Here is a 17,837-nt window from a genome sequence, read left to right as displayed (position 1 = left end):
GGGTCGTCATGGGGCCGTCAAACACCGCCGCCCGTGCGACCGATCGCGCGCACCCGCAAACTCCTGCGCATGGGCACCCGCGACCGCCTGGAACCGCGCACCGAATTTTGAGGCAGATATTGACCTGCCCACACTATCTTGCCGCGTTTTTTGCCCGCGGCGATTGATGACAGCAGACAAAAAAACGCAGGGAAAAATGCATTTTCTGCCTCCCATTGATTTCGATGGGAGGTCAGAGGCAGAACCGCGGCAAGAAAGGACGTGCTGCTTTTTCTTTTTTCCGCGACTGGCTCCCATTGATTTCAGATTAAATCAATGGGAGGCGGTTTTGGAAGTTTTTTGGTGCTGATTCTGACGCAGCGTCCGAGTCAATATCAAGGCCCAAAAACTCTGTGAACTGGGCCTTATTGTTAGGGCTTATTCAGACGAACGTGTAATACGTCCGTGCAACGCGCGTGATTTTCACACGGACCTATGTTACTCTATGGGGCCATGCAGACTGTCAGTGATTTTCACGCAGCGTGTGTCCGTGTGTCCGCTGCGTAAAACTCACGACATGTCCTATATTTGTGCATTGTTCGCGCATCACGCACCCATTGAAGTCAATGGGTGGGTGAAAATCACGCCCAGCACTTCCGCAGCAGTATAAACTATGAATGAAAACAGAAAAGCACCACGTGCTACAAACATACAAACAGAGTGTCATAATGATGGCGCGAAAATCACGCAGCCGCGCATCATACGCTGCTGACACACGGAGCTGTTATGGACCTTTTGCATGCGCAAAACGCCATGTTTTTGCGCGCGCAAATAGCACGCGCTCGTGTGAATCCGGCCTTAGGGTAGGAACACACTAGGCATGAACACTGCGGATTTTATGCAACACATTTTATTGTGGAAAATCCGCAGCGTATCACAGTCGCAGCAGAGTGGATGAGATATGAACAAATCTCATCCACACTCTGCAAAAAAAATTGACCTGCAGTGTGGCTTTTGGCTTTTTAAGCCGCAGCATGTCAATGTATTCTGTGGAATCGCCGCTCCTCTGTTGTGGAAATGCTGCGGTTCTGCCGCAAAAATCACACATGAGAAAAAATAAAAAGGCACTTTTTTAAATTTATAAAAAAGTTTAGACTTGCCCCGGCCGTAGTCCTGGTGACGCGATCCTCTAGTCTTAGCGCAGCTCAGCCTTCTGTCATGACGTTTCATCCCATGTGACTGCTGCAGCGGTCACATGGTCTACAGCGTCATCCCAGGAGGCGGGGCTACGTTCAGAAGAGAGAGATGCGTCACCAGGACTACGGCCGGGGGAAGTCTAAACTTTTTTTTCCCTGCAGGATTCCCGCAGCGGACATGCCTCACGAAACCTGCGCCGCTATTTGGTGCGGTTTTGCTGGCAGAATTCCCTGCGGCTACCGGGGTGGATAAGCTGTGTAGTTTTACTCAGCATATCCGCCTAGTGTGTCCCTTATGATGTCGCTCCTGGAGCTGCTGCCGGTCTCTAAATAGGCAGTTGGTCCAGTAGAATTTGGAATTATTTTTTTTTGTGAACCAGCTTAAAAAAATACAAAACTTTTGTGTTAGGGCCTGTTCACATCACTGTTCGCTTCCGCTCCGGGGTTCCATCTGAGGTTTCCGTCGGGTGAACCCCGCAACGGAAAGTGAAAGTGACAGCACAGCTTCCGTCACAATTAGCGCAGTCGACTGCACTATTGATTCCGTCCGAAAACCAGCCGGAATGGTGACGAACGGAAACCATTAGCGATGTTTCCGTCACCATTGAGATCAATGGTGACTGAAACGGAAGCTGTGCTATCACTTTCACTTTCCGTTGCGGTGTTCACCCGACAGAAACCTCAGATGGAACCCCGGAGCGGAAGCGAACGGTGATGTGAACAGGCCCTAACACAAAAGTTTTGTATTTTTTTAAGCTGGTTCACAAAAAAAAATAATTCCAAATTCTACTGGACCAACTGCCTATTTAGAGACCGGCAGCAGCTCCAGGAGCTGCGCTAAGAATAGAAGATCGCGTCACCAGGACTACGGCCGGGGTAAGTATAAACTTTTTTATCAATTTAAAAAAGTGCCTTTTTTTTTTCTCTTTTGTGATTTTTGCGGCAGAACCGCAACATTTCCGCACCAGACGAGTGGCGATTCTGCAGCATAAATTGACATGCTGCGGCCTAAAAAGCCACACTGCAGGTCAATTTTTTTTGCAGCGTGTGGATGAGATTTGTTCAAATCTCATCCACTCTGCTGTGACTGTAATACGCTGCGGATTTTCCACAATAAAATGTGTTGCATAAAATCCGCAGTGTTCATGCCTAGTGTGTTCCTACCCTAAGGCCGGATTTACACAAGCGTGTGATTTTTGCGTGCGCAAAAAACGTGGCGTTTTGCGCATGCAAAAGGTCCATAACAGCTCCGTGTGTCAGCAGCGTATGATGCGTGGCTGCGTGATTTTCGCGCAGCCGCCATCATTATGACTCTCTGTTTGGATGTTTGTAGCACGTGGTGCTTTTCGGTTTTCATTCATAGTTTATACTGCTGGGAAGTGCTGGGCGTGACTTTCACGCACCCATTGACTTCAGTGGGTGCGTGATGCGCGAACAATGCACAAATATTGGACATGTCGTGAGTTTTACGCAGCGGACACACGGACACACGCTGCGTGAAAATCACTGACAGTCTGCACGGCCCCATAGAGTAACATAGGTCTGTGCGAGGCGCGTGAAAATCACACACGTTGCACGGACGTATTACACGTTCGTCTGAATAAGCCCTAACAATAAGGCCCAGTTCACAGAGTTTTTGGGCCTTGATATTGACTCGGACGCTGCGTCAGAATCAGCACCAAAAAACTTCCAAAACCGCCTCCCATTGATTTAATCTGAAATCAATGGGAGCCAGTCGCGGAAAAAAGAAAAAGCAGCACGTCCTTTCTTGCCGCGGTTCCGCCTCTGACCTCCCATCGAAATCAATGGGAGGCAGAAAATGCATTTTTCGCTGCGTTTTTTGTCTGCTGTCCTCAATCGCCGAGGGCAAAAAACGCAGCAAAAAACGCGGCAAGATAGTGTGGGCAGGTCAAAATCTGCCTCAAAATTCTTTAAGGAATTTTGAGGCAGATTTTTTTGGCCTGCAAAAATACTCTGTGTGAACAGGGCCATACATAAACAGCACTTTCAGACACTTTACTCACTGTGTCAGAAGAGCTGCTCCCACTCCAGTCCTCGTCAGGCGATGTCTTCGGTCCAGATGTCGTCCTTCACCTCCAGGCTCCAGAAAATTGCGGGGATCGAAGAACTCCTGCCGTCGCGCAAGAACTGGACTCCTCCCCCTCTCCTTACGCAGCTACGCTCTGGAGGAGGAGAAGAAGGAGGAGGCGGAGTCGGACGAGGAGGCGCTGGACGAGGAGGCCGAGGAGGAGGACGAGGAGGCGGAGGAGGAGGACGAGGAGTCGGAGGCGGGCCAGCAGGTAATTAGACTGTGCGCCGCTGTTCTTCCCAGTTGATTGGTCGCTGTACTTTTGGTGCGTGCGCACCGCATCCCTCTCGGCGGCGGGCACGAGCGGGTTGCTTTCCAGCCTTCCCCAGGTCGTTCGCGCGTGAGCGCGCGTTTGCGGTAACGAGCGCGCCGCCGCGCGCTTGCGGTCGTTCGCGCGCGCGGTCGCGCGCGGTGTTTCGCGGCAGTGTTAGATGAGAGGGGGGCCCGCAGCTCACAGCGGTGTTTGATGAGAGGGGGGCCCGCAGCTCACGACATTGCTTTGGTGAAAAGAACAGGCCCCATTGCAGGGGCCTGTTTTTTTCTAACAAAGGCAAGTCGCGGCAGTTGCCGGGCCCCCCTTTCAATTAAGTTTGGCCGGGCCCCCTACAGTAGTACCCCTAATACCCCCCTGATGGCGGCCCTGGTCACGGGTATGGACAATTTAGACTTGAGTCCTTCTTTGCCCAAGGTTGTCTCTCCTACCAAACCTAGGCTTTGGGGCTTTTGGGGACACAGACGCACAAGATGGCCTCCGAGGCCGCAATAAAGACAAAGTCCCGAAGTGCGTCTGTGTTGTCACTCCTGGGTAGATAGCTTACATTGGTCCATCCTCACAGACTCCTTAGGAGGATCGGCATCTGAGGACAGAAGAGGTTGCTGCAAGGTAGGGACCGGACTAGGTAGACCACCCTCCCGACGAACCTCTTGGAGCCGTTCTCGGAACCTTCTATCAATCCGAGCGGCCAGAAGGATGAGGTCATCCAGGGTAGACGGAAGATCTTGAGGGGCAAGTTCGTCCTTAATTTTAGGAGACAGTCCATGCCAGAATTTAGCCACCAGAGCCTCATTGTTCCACAACAGTTCTCCCGCTAGGGTGCGGAAGTGGATGGCGTACTCGCCCACGGAGGTGTCTCCCTGGCGTAGGTTCAGCAAGGAAGCCGCTGCAGAGGAGACTCGTCCAGGCTCCTCAAACACAGTGCGAAATGTCCAGAAGAACCCCTAGAAGTCACGGGTCTCAGGTCCTGTCTCTCCCAGATAGGGTTCGCCCTTGCAAGGGCCTTGTCAGTAAGAAGAGCGATGATGAAAGCGACCCTTGCGCCATCAGACGAAAATGCCCTTGAATACAGGCTGAAGTGGATCTGGCACTAGTTCAAAAATCCACGACAGGTACCTTCCGTCTCCATCATAGCGGTCAGGAAGTGGAAAAACGAGGATCAACACTGCCAGGAGGTGTAGTCTGAGAATCAGTACTGCCAGGAGGTGTAGTAGGAGGAACGGCAGCTTGTGCCTCCTGCCGACATGCGAGAATGTTCAAGGCCTGGAGGAGTTGGTCCTGTCGAGACCGGAGGTCTAGCATATCCGTCCGCATCTCTTGTGACGTCATCTTGGTCTTGGATCGACCAGCGGGGTCCATGGCCTTAGCGCACTGTCACGTAGGGTTCGTGAACCCACTGGGCCGTATCGCCTTGGCGGTATTGCAGCTGGCCAACAGGGCGCAGGTCACAGTCTATAGTTCGTATAGGGTACCTGTGGCAGCTCGGACAGTAGTAAGACAGGCTCGGCTGGGACTAGGCAGCAGGTAGACGTCAGGCGTGGAGTAGCAGGACAGGCGTGGAATACAGCACAGCACGACTACAGTTCAGCACGGCACTTGACCAGGATAGCACGGGATACAGGATACAGAAACAGGGAACACTGGGAACTGGAAAACACTAGGAAACCATAGGAAAGCATAGACAAACTAGGATACGACAAACAACGCTCAGGCATGGAAGAAAGGGGCTGGGCCCTTCTTATAGTTCAGGGTACTCATGGGCTAATTTTGCATTAAAGTCCAGTGCTCGTGCTGCCCCTTTAAGAGCGGGCACGAGCACCCTATGGGACTAGGCCGAGGTGAGCGGAAGTGAGCGCTGGCATCTCCTGAGGAAGAGACTGGGGCCAGCGCTCGCAGACCCATGGCTGCGGCCGTCAGGAGGTGAGTGAGCCTGACGGCCCGCGGCCATGGACATGACAAGCATGTCCTATTTTTTGTATTTTACGAGCCGTGCTCCCATCATTTATAATGGAGCATGGCCCGAAAATGCGGGCGGCCGTCAGCAGCCGGCCGTGCCTGCAACCGCGGTGATTACAGGCACGGCCGTGTGCATGGGGCCTAAAAGTCTTATTTGCACTTGAAGTGGATGAATAGTCATGCATTGGGTGTAGTTATATAGATAATTTTTTTAGAGCTGTTTATCAGTGTTAAAAAGTCCTAAATAAATCAAATGTAATTCAATGAAATTACACAATAAAACATGAAATTCTAGGAAAGTGAATATTTATTTATTTTTGGTACTAACTAGGCAAAGTTCACAGTACCTGGAAATCACTGCTTTCTGACTGTGATGGTTCCCTTTCTATCTTCTGGATGCTTGAAGTACTGTCAGAACTATAAGATAATACATTACTGCTTATATACAGCTTATATTGTTGCAGCAATTTATTTACAGTGTTTACAGCAATAGTTACTGAAAACTATTTGGAAAAATGTATTTGTTAGCCATGAGTGGCATGGTGGGAGACTATGCAGAGGAGGCTTCATGTCCAATGTCCTGCCTTCCCAGAAGCGTTTTCCACTGCCAGTTTAAGGCTACATTCAAACGAACGTAACCCACCTCGGATGTGAAAAACTGCTGTTTTCCACGTCCGAGGTGGACCCATGCAGGATGCGTTGTCACGGATCCCCCACAGACTACAGGCTATGGAGGGATACGTGACACGCAGTAAAATAGGACCTATTTTTCGACGGACCGTTCACACGCTCCGTTGAAACAACGGAGCGTGTGAACGGCCCCATTGAAATACATGGGTCCGTGTGACGGTCGTTGTTTTAACAGCCGTCACACGGACGAGATTCATGTTCGTGTGAATGAGCCCTTCTACTTCTATGAATGAAAAAAAAATCACAGTTTACATTTGTTCAATGCATTTGGAGAACATTAAGATGGTGTGAAATAGTAACAAGGTTCATATTACAGTTACTTATTTTGTTTTATTGCTAAACAGGATTTTTTTTTTAATTGTTAGGACCTCTTCAACAGTATTTATGTCCAGAAAATCTACAAACAGAGGTGCTGTCAAAAGTATCGTAAATAGCCAAAATTTTGTTAATACATAATACAGATAAATATACAAATGTTAAAGGTAGGGCATCATAAACACTAAAGCAGACTGACTGTACAGTATACAAAGATTCGCAAGAATAAATAGTATAGGTACATGCAGGTAGATGCATTATCACATTTAAGTAAGGTTACATTACAAAAAAGTAAGTATGAAGCAAATGTAAAGGCATAACTAGTCCCAATAGTACATAAAGTGTAGGCACAAAAAGCCCCCCCACCAACATTACATTGCATAAATACAGTAAAGTATACAGACCACTGAAAAAGCGACAGTGAAACGCACTTCAGGGTACAGTTATCGGCCTTGTCTGTATACTTTCCTAACTGGATGAAATGTAATGTTGGTTGGGTGTCTTTTTGTACCTATGGTATCTATATGTACCATGGGAAGGGGCTGCGCAGGGGGTTGGGGGGGGGGGGGGTCTGCCGTTAACTGTTGGCACAGAAGAATGAAGAAAAAAGGAATAATAATAAAAATTGTCTCTTTACAACAACCCCTTTCCATATACACTATTACGGTGCTCTCTGTTCAAGACCCCCTTCTATGAGCCAGAGCAGAGCCCCTCCCTCAAAGAGTGTCTTCTCACTCTGGCAAACCCAGCTTTCATGTATGACATAGCTGGTCAATTATTTGAATGTTCGGCATGCAATAATACATGAAGCGAAAAAGATGCGGCATCCCCCGGTGAGAACAGCTGATCGCTGGGGATTATTGGAGCTCAAGCTGTGGCAATTTATTGCCGGGGCAGCTTCTATTTAAGAAGGGGATTATCTTCGTAAGAAGAAGTTGGCATCAGTGTCATTATAAAAAATTACATATTGTATATAATGTGCATTTCCACTATTCAAAATAAAATCTAAAATGGAGATATAAAAAAAAAATTAGGACGATTGCATAACTTTTTCTGACATGATGTGATTACATCCTTTAAGCTTCCTTCACACACAGAACGTTTCTGCCATTTTAAAATGAATCACCGGGATTCCAGTGATGCGATCAAACACTGGGGAATCCCTCTGCAGTCAGCCCTGGGGACCTACAAAGGACCCCAGGGCTATCTGTTCCGTGTGCCTGCTGTTCGGGCACACTATGTGCTGCCCGATCAGCAGCCTGTCATAGTGACACAGTGTAATGCATTAGCATACAGGTGTATGCTAATACATTACAAGTAAAAAATAAAGTTACAAATAAAGTTATCCCTTGATGGGATTAAAAAAAAAAAGTAACAAAACAAATAAATAAATAAAAAAAGTCCCAAAAAGAGTCTTTATTTTGTATTAACCCGTTAGTGACCGGCCCATCGTGTTTCTACGTCGGTCACTAACGGGCCTTATTCCGATGCCATAGACTTTTTACGTCGCGGCATCGGAATAAGTTTACAGAGCAGGGAACTGTCAGATCTCCCTGCTCTCAGCTGCTAGAGGCAGCTGAGGGCTGGGAGCGTCCCTGCTCTGCCGTGTGAGATCGATATTAGTATCGATCTCACACGTTTAACCCCTCAGATGCGGTGCTCAATAGCGAGCACCGCATCTGAGTGGTTTTGGAGAGAGGGAGGGAGCTCCCTCTCTCTCCCACCGACACCCGGCGATACGATCGCCGAGTGTCTGTGTCTGTAATGGCAGCCGGGGGTCTAATAAAGGCCCCCAGGCTGCCTGGAGTGAATGCCTGCTAGATCATGCCGCAGGCATGACCTAGCATATGCCTGTCCGTGTTAAACGGCCAGGCAGTAATACACTGCAATACAAAAGTATTGCAGTGTATTATAAATGCGATCGCAGAATCGCATATTATAGTCCCCTAGTGGGACTAGTAAAAAAGTGAAAAAAAAGTTTAATAAAGTTAATTTAAAAAAAAATTTGAAAAAAAATGAAAAACCCAGCTTTTCCCCTTACAAACTGCTTTACTATTAAAAAAACAAAATAAAGTTAAAAAGTTACACATATTTGGTATTGCCGCGTCCGTAACGACCCCGACTATAAATCTATTACATTATTTAACCCGCACGGTGAACGCCGTAAAAAAAAATAATAAAAAACTATGGAAAAATTGCTGTTTTCTGTGAATACTGACTTTAAAAAAATGTAATAAAAAGTGATCAAAAAGTCGCATCTACTCCAAAATGGAACCAATAAAAACTACAAGTCGTCCCGCAAAAAAAAAGCCCTCATACGACCGCATCGGCGAAAAAAGAAAAACTTTACGGCTCTTCAAATGTGGAGACACAAAAACAAATAATTTTGAAAAAAAAGCGTTTTTACTGTGTAAAAGTAGTAAAAAAACATACAAAACTATACAAATTTGGTATCGTTGCAATAGTAACAACCCACTGAATAAAGTTATTGTGTTATTTATACCACACGGTAAACGGCGTAGATTAAGGACGCAAAAAAGAGTGGCGAAATGTCAGATTTTTTTCTATTCCCCCCCCAAAAAAAAAGTTAATAAAAGTTAATCAATAAATAATATGTACCTAAATATGGTGCTATTAAAAAGTGCAACTTGTCCCGCAAAAAACAAGACCTTATACAGCGATGTCGACGCAAAAATAAGAAGGTTATAGCTCTACGCATATTAGGTATCTACACGACCGTAATAACCTGAAGAATTAATCTAATGGGTTATTTAGCGTGAAACGTGAACGGGATAAAAAACAAAAAAACTATTCCGAGAATCGCTTTTTCCTATATTCACGCCGTAAAAAAAAAATTTTTTTTACCCCCAAACTGTGGCAAAAAAAAAATACTATTTCTCTCGCATAAAACAAGGCCTCATACAGCCACGTCAGTGAAAAAATAAAAAAGTTATGGCTGCTAAGAGGCAAAAACAGAAAAATTGAGCTGGTCATTAAAGGGAATGTGTTGGCAGTAAAACATGTTTTTTTTTTTTTTAGTTAAACAATTAGTGTATAGGTGATTAAACATTGTTCTATTTTTTTTTTTCACGAGTCAGGGAATATTATAAATTGGATTCAATTGGACTCTAATTTATAATATTTCCCATTGCTGGTCACTAGATGGAGCCATTCCCAAAATTGCAGCATTGCATGTGGTAAAGCAACCACATTGCTTTATGCTGCAAAATTGGGTAAAAAGCCCTCGCTCCAGTGAGCTCTCAGCATCCCCCCCCTCCTTTATCCTGGCTAGTGCCGGGATAAACGAGGGGATTGAACGGTCTAACCTCCTACACTGTATGTCGCCATTTTTTGAGCTAACACACAGTGTAGTAGGTTTACATACAGTAGTAAACACACACAAACACGAACATACATAGAAATCTCTTACTTGCTCCTGCCGCCGCGGCTCCCTCCGGCCCGTCCGCTCCGTCTGCTGCCGCTGGTCCAAGTGCACAAGTCCGGAAGCCGCGACCGGAAGTAGTAATCTTACTGTCCGGCCGCGACTTCCGGTCCACAGGAAAATGGCGCCGGACGGCGCGCATTTCAAATTGGACTGTGTGGGAGCGGCGCATGCGCCGTTCCCACACAGACGGCGTACATTGAAGTGGATGGAACGGGCCCCGTTCGCAGTCCCTATGGGACTGTGGCTGCCGTATTCCAAGTCTGTATGTGTCGTTAATCGACACATACAGAAATGGAAAAAAAAATGGCAGCCCCCATAGGGAAGAAAAAGTGTAAAAATAAGAAAAAGTAACACACAAACACACAAATTAATCCAAACGTTTTTAATAAAGCACTAACATCTTTAACATATTAAAAAAAAAATTGTGGTAACACTGTTCCTTTAAGGTCATTGCAGTTTTCGATGATGTTTTTTAATCCAAAGTCGGAAGTAGATCCAGCAGGAAGGAGAAGTACAAGTCCTTCCTTTATATTTCCCATTCCTGTTAAAGAGAGAGTGTGTGTGTGTGTGTGTGTGTGTGTGTGTGTGTGTGTGTGTCTCCTCATACATTACATTCTTACATTAGGAGGCTACACATTCTCATAGCATAGATCAACCATTCATCTTAGAAGGCTCAGCTGTAGAAGTCAGTGATTCCTATGCCAACACCACTCCTATTTACATGAAATGATCACCACATTTCGGCAAACACAAAACTTTAAAATGTCGGATGAATGACAATGTCAGATTAACTGTAATGGAAAACCATTATCAATAGAAACAATCACTTCAGGTAATTTTTCACAGAATAAAACAATGTAATGTGTCAAATTTAGTGTGTGAACCAAGCCTTAGCAACAATCGCTTCAGACATCAGTTTTTTTTTTTTATGCAAACCATCACTCAGATCCCAATACAAATAGTGGTCTTTGTGAATGTACTTTACAAATGAGTGAGGTGCATCTGCTGTTGAAAAGCGCTGAGAACAATATTGCAGAAATAGATACCAAATTAGAAATGTGAATATTTACATTGTACCCTGATAAATCAGAAAGTTTGTAAAGGTGTAAAAGATTGAAATAATGTGAACCAGTTGAAGCATACATCCTAAAATGAAAAAAGAATTACCTTGTAGACTGGGAACTATTTTCTTCTGCTTCTTCTACATCATCTAGTTCTGGGATCTGTTGTAGCTGGAATGATCAAGAAGTTACGATTCTAGGTCATTTTGAGCTTGAGGATTTGTTTGTATATTTCTATGTATGACAACAGTGTAAAATACAGTTTTGTAATCCTGAACTATATACAACGCAGACTTACTATTTTGTGTTAATGAATGGACCAAAGCCAAATCCTGAATGCTTAGGAAATCTCCTTGCCCAAACTACCTTTTTAACGTTAGCACTCTTTACACCTATTGTTACTTATAATGATTTTGACTGGTCCAAGTCAAAACAGCAGATGTGTTATAAAAGTTTCCTATACTAATAGAGCCCTAGACATAAACTCAGGCTGTGTCGTGTGCACATACGCTCACCTTGCTTTGACATTTATATGATTTCTTTGAGTGCCCAAACATTTTGAAATATCGAAGCTGATATTGGGCAACATTTGTCAGGAATTTAAGTGATCAAAACATTTCACCTGCCAAATAATATTTAAAAAAAAAGCTCTTGTAGGTAATGTCCTGGCTGCATAGACACTTGCAAGGATATATGCAACTAAAGCGGTATTTCCATGTTAAAAATTTATGGCATATGGCTAGAATATGGCAGAACATTCTCATCGTGGGGATCCCTAAAACGAATGGGGCAGATGTCCCTTAAAGGGTAACTAAACTTTTAAAAAACTTTTGACATGTCAGAAGTTTTGATTGGTGGGAGTCATAGCACTGAGACCCTCACTGATTGCTAAAACAAAGCTCCCACCGATCAAAACTTCTGACGTCACTATGTAATGTCAAAAGATTTTTGAAAGTTTAGTTACCCCTTTAATCTCTCCTACACTGAAACGTTCCTGGCTACCTAAAGTGCAGGGAACTGCAACACAGCTCCATTCAATTGACACCACCGATCCAAAGCACATTGGGATGGCATATATAATTTTCAGTCTTCAACATATACAACATACTTTGGCTACTTCTTTCTGCCCCCCTGATAATAAAATACAACTACAAGGCATATACCTATACACACCATTTTACATTGTAGGTTCCCTAAAGTAACATGACTGTACTCTTTAAATATACACTACCGATGGAAGAGACTAGAGTCTATAAGTCTTTTTTGTAAATAAAATATAATGTTTTATTGGATCAAATAAAAAATAAAAAACATCCAATATATAAAAATTAATCTACACAGATGGAAAAGGAGTACCAACATAGGGGAATCACATCATTGGTAATTATGGTAATATAGTATGCATGACATCAAAGGCATGGAACAAAAGTGCATAAAGCAAATACAATTAGTAAATGATGTACCTTGAAGATAAAGTATTGTAACAGAGCAAGTGAATAAAGACTACAAAGTCTATCACAAGCCCACAGTGTATATTAATCACAGTATTGAATATCAAAATTTCAGCTCTATATAACAGACCCACAGAATAAACTGCTTAGTGCAAAATAAATCCTGCCCTGACGCACGTTTCGGCTTCCGCCTTAGTCTGGGGGTGGAGCTTAAAGTTTCAAACTCTCTATTTATATCGTGACCAATTACAAAGTGACCTGCTCCATGTGGAAGAATATATTAAAACAAATACCTTGGTTCATTAGCGTCGCCGTGTTTAGTTTGTCAATAGCATCACAAACCATGTTATCGGCGTCATGTATCGTGTGGGGCGTACACGCGCTTAACTCATCACGTCATGTCAAACATACATACATAATACCAGCCAGTGGTGAGATGCTATGGACGCTTGAGTATGCGCACTGAGCACGGATTTTCTATACACGTAGTTAGGTCACATAAAACTGGTTTAAAGCAGTCTATCTGTATAGATGTTTCACACTCATGATATAATGTCTAAGATGTATGTCTGGCTACGCATTTCTATATATTTAACCATAACCCTATTATTATGTAGAGCGAGTCATGGTCATATTGGTCTATAATTAATAGATGCATACAATAAAAAAAAAAACGTGCTTAATAGTGAAAAGTCAAATATATTACAAAAAGTGCATGTTATTAACCCCTTCAGGACTGAGCCCGTTTTGGCCTTCAGGACGAAGCCGATTTTTCAAATCTGACATGTGTCACTTTATGTGGTAATAACTCCAGAATGCTTTTGCCTATCCAAGTGATTCTGAGATTGTTTTCTCGTGACATATTGTACTTTATGTTAGGGGAAAAATTTGGTCGATAAATTCAATATTTATTTGTAAAAAACACCCAAGATTTAGAGAAAATTTGCAAAAATTAGCATTTTTCTAAATTTAAATGCATCTACTTGTAAAACAGATAGTAATACCACACAAAATACTTACTAGTTTATATTTCCCATAGGTCTACTTTATGTTTGCATCGTTTTTTTAACATTCTTTTATTTTTCTAGGACGTTACAAGGCTTAGAACTTTAGCAGCAATTTCTCATATTTTCAAGAAAATTTCAAAAGCCTATTTTTTCAGGGACCAGTTCAGTTCTGAAGTGGCTTTGAGAGCCCTATATATTAGAAAGTCCCCATAAATCACCCCATTTTGAAAACTGCACCCCTCAAAGTATTCAAAACAGCATTCAGAAAATATTTTAACCCTTTAGGTGTTTCACAGGAATTAAACCAAAGTAGAGGTGAAATTTACAAATTTAATTTTTTTTTTTTTCGAAAATTCATTTGTAATAAATTTTTTCTGTACCACAGAAGGTTTTACCCAAGAAATGCAACTCAATATTTATTGCCCAGATTCTGCAGTTTTTAGAAATATCCCACATGTGGCCCTAGTGCGGTAATGGACTGAAACACAGGCCTCAGAAGCAAAGGAGAACCTGGTGGATTTTGGGGCCTCCTTTTTTTAGAATATATTTTAGGCACCATGTCAGGTTTGAAGAGGTCTTGTGGTACCAAAACAGTAAAGACCCCCCAAAAGTGACCCCATTTTAGAAACTATACCCCTCAAGGAATTTATCTATGGGTATAGTTAGGATTTTGAACCCACAGTTTTTTTGCTACATTTATTTGAATTAGTATGTGAAGATGAAAATCTGCTTTTTTTTTGTGGAAAAAACGTAGAAATTTTTAATTTTTGCAAGGAATAAAGTAGAAAAAACACCCCAACATATGTAAAGCAATTTCTTCCGATTATAGCAATACCCCATATGTGGTAATAATCTGCTGTTTGGACCCAGAGCAGGCCTCAGAAGAGAAGGAGCACCATTTGGGTTTTGGATTTTGGAATAGTTTTCAGTGCCGTGTCGCGTTTGAAATGCACTGGAGGGATGAAAACCGTGGAAACCCCCCAATAGTGACCCCATTTTGGAAACTACACCCCTCAAGGAATTTTTCTAGGGGTAAAGTTAGCATTTTGACCCCACAGTCATTGGAATTAGTCTGTAAAAATCTACTTTTTTTCTGTAAGAACTTAGACATTTTTAATTTTTACAAGGAATAAAGGAGAAAAAGCACCCCAGCATTTGTAAAGCAATTTCTCCTGATTACATAAATAGCCCATATGTGGTAATAAACTGCTGTTTGGACCCACACCGTGGCTTAGAAGGGAAGGAGCGCTATTTGGCTTTTGGAGCTCAAATTTAGCTGGAATTGTTTTTGGGTGTCATGTCGAATTTGCAAAGCCACTGAGAGACTGAAACAGTGGAAGCCCCCCAAAAGTAACCCCATTTGAGAAACTACACCACTTAAGGAATCTATCCAGGGGTATAGTGAGCATTTAGGCCCCACACGTCTTTTGCAGAATTTATTAGAATTAGGCCGTGAAAATTAATATCAACATTATTTCCACTAAAATGTTGAATTTTTTCAATTTCACAAAGGATAAAGGAGAAAATGCACCCCAACATTTGTAAAGCAATTTCTGCCGAGTACGGCTATACCCGACATGTGGTCATAAATGTTTTTTTCATTAGAAAGTAATTAACCCTTTCCGAAATGATCCATGTTTTGCTTTTTCTTTTTCGTTTTTACGGGATTGTTGCTAGGCGACGTCAGTGTATAGTCACTGTCCATGGTGCTGAAAGGGTTAAACGATCGGCAGGAACTTTTTCAGCACCAGGGACAGTGACTGCCGATCACAATATAGATAAAGCTGTTCATACTTACCCAGAACTCCCTGCTTCTTCCTCCAGTCTGGCCTCCTGGCATGACGTTACAGCCCATGTGACCGCTGCAGCCAATCACAGGCCAATCACGGGCTGCAGCGGTCACATGGACTGCGCGTCATCCAGGGAGGTCGGACTGGATGTCAAGAGAGGGACGCGTTACCAAGACAACGGCCGGGTAAGTATGAATTTCTTTTACTTTTAGTACGGAAAGGGCTGTCCCTTCTCTCTATCCTGCACTGATAGAGAGAAGGGCTGCCGATTACTGCAGTGTAATTTTGCAGAGAAAACGTGCCCGTAAATACTTGTGCAATACGGGTCGAATATGTGTGACCAAGGACCCGTATTTACGCCAGTATTTACGGGTGGACAAAAATACGGTCGTGTGCATGGGGCCTAACACTGTGGGCTTGTGACATTGTAGACTTCATTCACTTGCTCTGTTACAATACTTTAACTTCAAGTTACATCATTTACTAAATGTATTTGCTTTATGCACTTTTGTTCCATGTCTTTGATGTCATGCATACTATATTACCATAATTACCAATGATGTGATTCCCCTATGTTGGTACTCCTTTTCCATCTGTGTAGATTCATTGTATATATTGAATGGTATTTATTTTTGATATTTGATCTAATAAAACTTTATATTTTATTTACAAATAAGACTTATAGACTCTAGTCTCTTCTATCGGTAGTGTCCCCATGATAATAAGTCTAATATTTAAAGGCTCGTAACAAAATTAACAATTATCATCCATCCACAGAACAGGGGATAAGTGTCTGATCATTGGGGCCCCACTTGCCGCCCCATTCAATGTCTATGGGAATGGTGGAAACAGCAGAGCGCTGTACTCAGCTGTTTCCGTCAGTCCCAAATACTTTGAATGGAGCGGCAGCACACATGCTCAACCTGTGGATAGGTAATCATTGTCAATTCTAGGAATACCCCTATAAAAAGTAGAAGAATATGTGGGAAGTGCTTACTTTGGTCATTCCAAGAACCTGTACTTGTTTGTAGATTGTCAACGAGTTAGTTAATAAAAGTAGTGTACCTGAAGATCCCCAGGATATTCCAGCTTAAGTGCTTTTAATGCCAAATGTGCAGCATTCTTTTTTGCTTCCTTTTTGTTTTTTCCTGTAGCTTCAGGAAATTTCCTTTTACCAATTAATACACTGCAGTAAAATCTACAAAACAAAGAATGAGTAAAGTTAATAGAATTCCAACTTGCAAGAACATTGTATCTAAATGGGGAAAAACAGTCTTCTGCAAACACCTGTTTTGTTAAGGATGAACTAACTCGTCTTTCGCCTACAGTTCCATATGCAGCACAGAGGCGATACACCAATAGTATTGGTTTTTCTCCCAGTAACAACATTACAGTTTGTAGCTACTGGCAGCAAAGTCCCTAAAATCTCTACTTTCAATCTGCATTAAAAGGGTGTGACAATGCTTTTCCTATGAAATGTAATCTCTATAACAGCTTCAATTACATACACCGATTGGCTAGAACATTTAAACCACTGACAGGTGAAGTGAATAACATCAATTATCTCCATACAATGGCACCAGTCAAGGGGTAGGATATATTAGTCAGCAAGTGAATAGTCAGTTCATGAAGATGATGTGTTGGAAGCAGGAAAAATGAGCAAGCCTTAAGGATTGGAGTGACTTTGACAGGGGCCAAATTGTGATGGCTAGACAACTGCGTAAAATCTATAAAACGGCAGGTCATGTGGGGTTTTCCCGATATGCAGTGGTTATTACCTTCCAAAAGTGGTGCAAGGAAGGACAACTGGCGAACCAGCAACTGGGTCATGGGCACCCAAGGTACGTTGACAGGGCCGCCATCAGGAATTTCAGGGCCCCATACAGCTACATTTTCTGGGCCCCACTACCGTGGCACCACCTGTTAACGGTACTCCGTCAAGCACTATATCATGGTACCCAGGGCCGCCATCAGGGGGGTATTAGGGGTACTGATGTGAGAGGCCCGGCCAAACCTAATTGAAAGGGGGGCCCGGCAACTGCCGCGACTTGCCTTTGGTAGAAAAAAAACAGGCCCCTGCAATGGGGCCTGTTCTTTTCACCAAAACAATGTCGTGAGCTGCGGGCCCCCCTCTCGTAAAACACCGTGAGCTGCGGGCCCCCCTCTTGGGGCCTGTTCTTTTCACCAAAAGGATGTCGTGAGCTGCGGGCCCCCGTTCAATTAGGTTTGGCCGGGCCTCTCACATCAGTACCCCTAATACCCCCCCTGATGGCGGCCCTGGGTAGCATGGGGGTCGTCATGGGGGCCGTCAAACACCGCCGCCCATGCGACCGATCGCACCTGCGACCGCCTGGAACCGCGCACCGAATTTTGAAGCAGATTTTGACCTGCCCACACTATCTTGCCGCGTTTTTTGCTGCGTTTTTTTGCCCGCGGCGTTTGAGGACAGCAGACAAAAAACGCAGCGAAAAATGCATTTTCTGCCTCCCATTGATTTCGATGGGAGGTCAGAGGCGGAACAGCGGCAAGAAAGGACGTGCTGCTTTTCCTTTTTTCCACGACTGGCTCCCATTGATTTCAGATT

General features: G+C 43.7%; 1 protein-coding gene across 1 annotated transcript in view; it reads right to left on the bottom strand.

Moving 5' to 3' along the window:
• The window catches only part of LOC142759971 (interferon-induced, double-stranded RNA-activated protein kinase-like), a 100,707-nt gene that overhangs the window by 52,905 nt on the left and 29,965 nt on the right, over window positions 1-17,837 (bottom strand). Inside the window, exons 7-9 of the mRNA XM_075862809.1 lie at window positions 16,319-16,451; window positions 11,112-11,176; window positions 5,842-5,911 (exon numbers count right to left, since the gene is read on the bottom strand). Of these exons, the coding sequence (XP_075718924.1) occupies window positions 5,842-5,911; window positions 11,112-11,176; window positions 16,319-16,451 (268 nt within the window). The remainder of the gene's footprint in view (window positions 1-5,841; window positions 5,912-11,111; window positions 11,177-16,318; window positions 16,452-17,837) is intronic.

This window comes from Rhinoderma darwinii, chromosome 4 (genome assembly GCF_050947455.1).
Source record: "Rhinoderma darwinii isolate aRhiDar2 chromosome 4, aRhiDar2.hap1, whole genome shotgun sequence".
In the NCBI taxonomy this organism is placed as follows: Eukaryota; Metazoa; Chordata; class Amphibia; order Anura; family Rhinodermatidae; genus Rhinoderma; species Rhinoderma darwinii.
The sequence above is the reverse complement of the archived record's forward strand: the minus strand, read 5'-3'. Positions and strand labels throughout refer to the sequence as shown.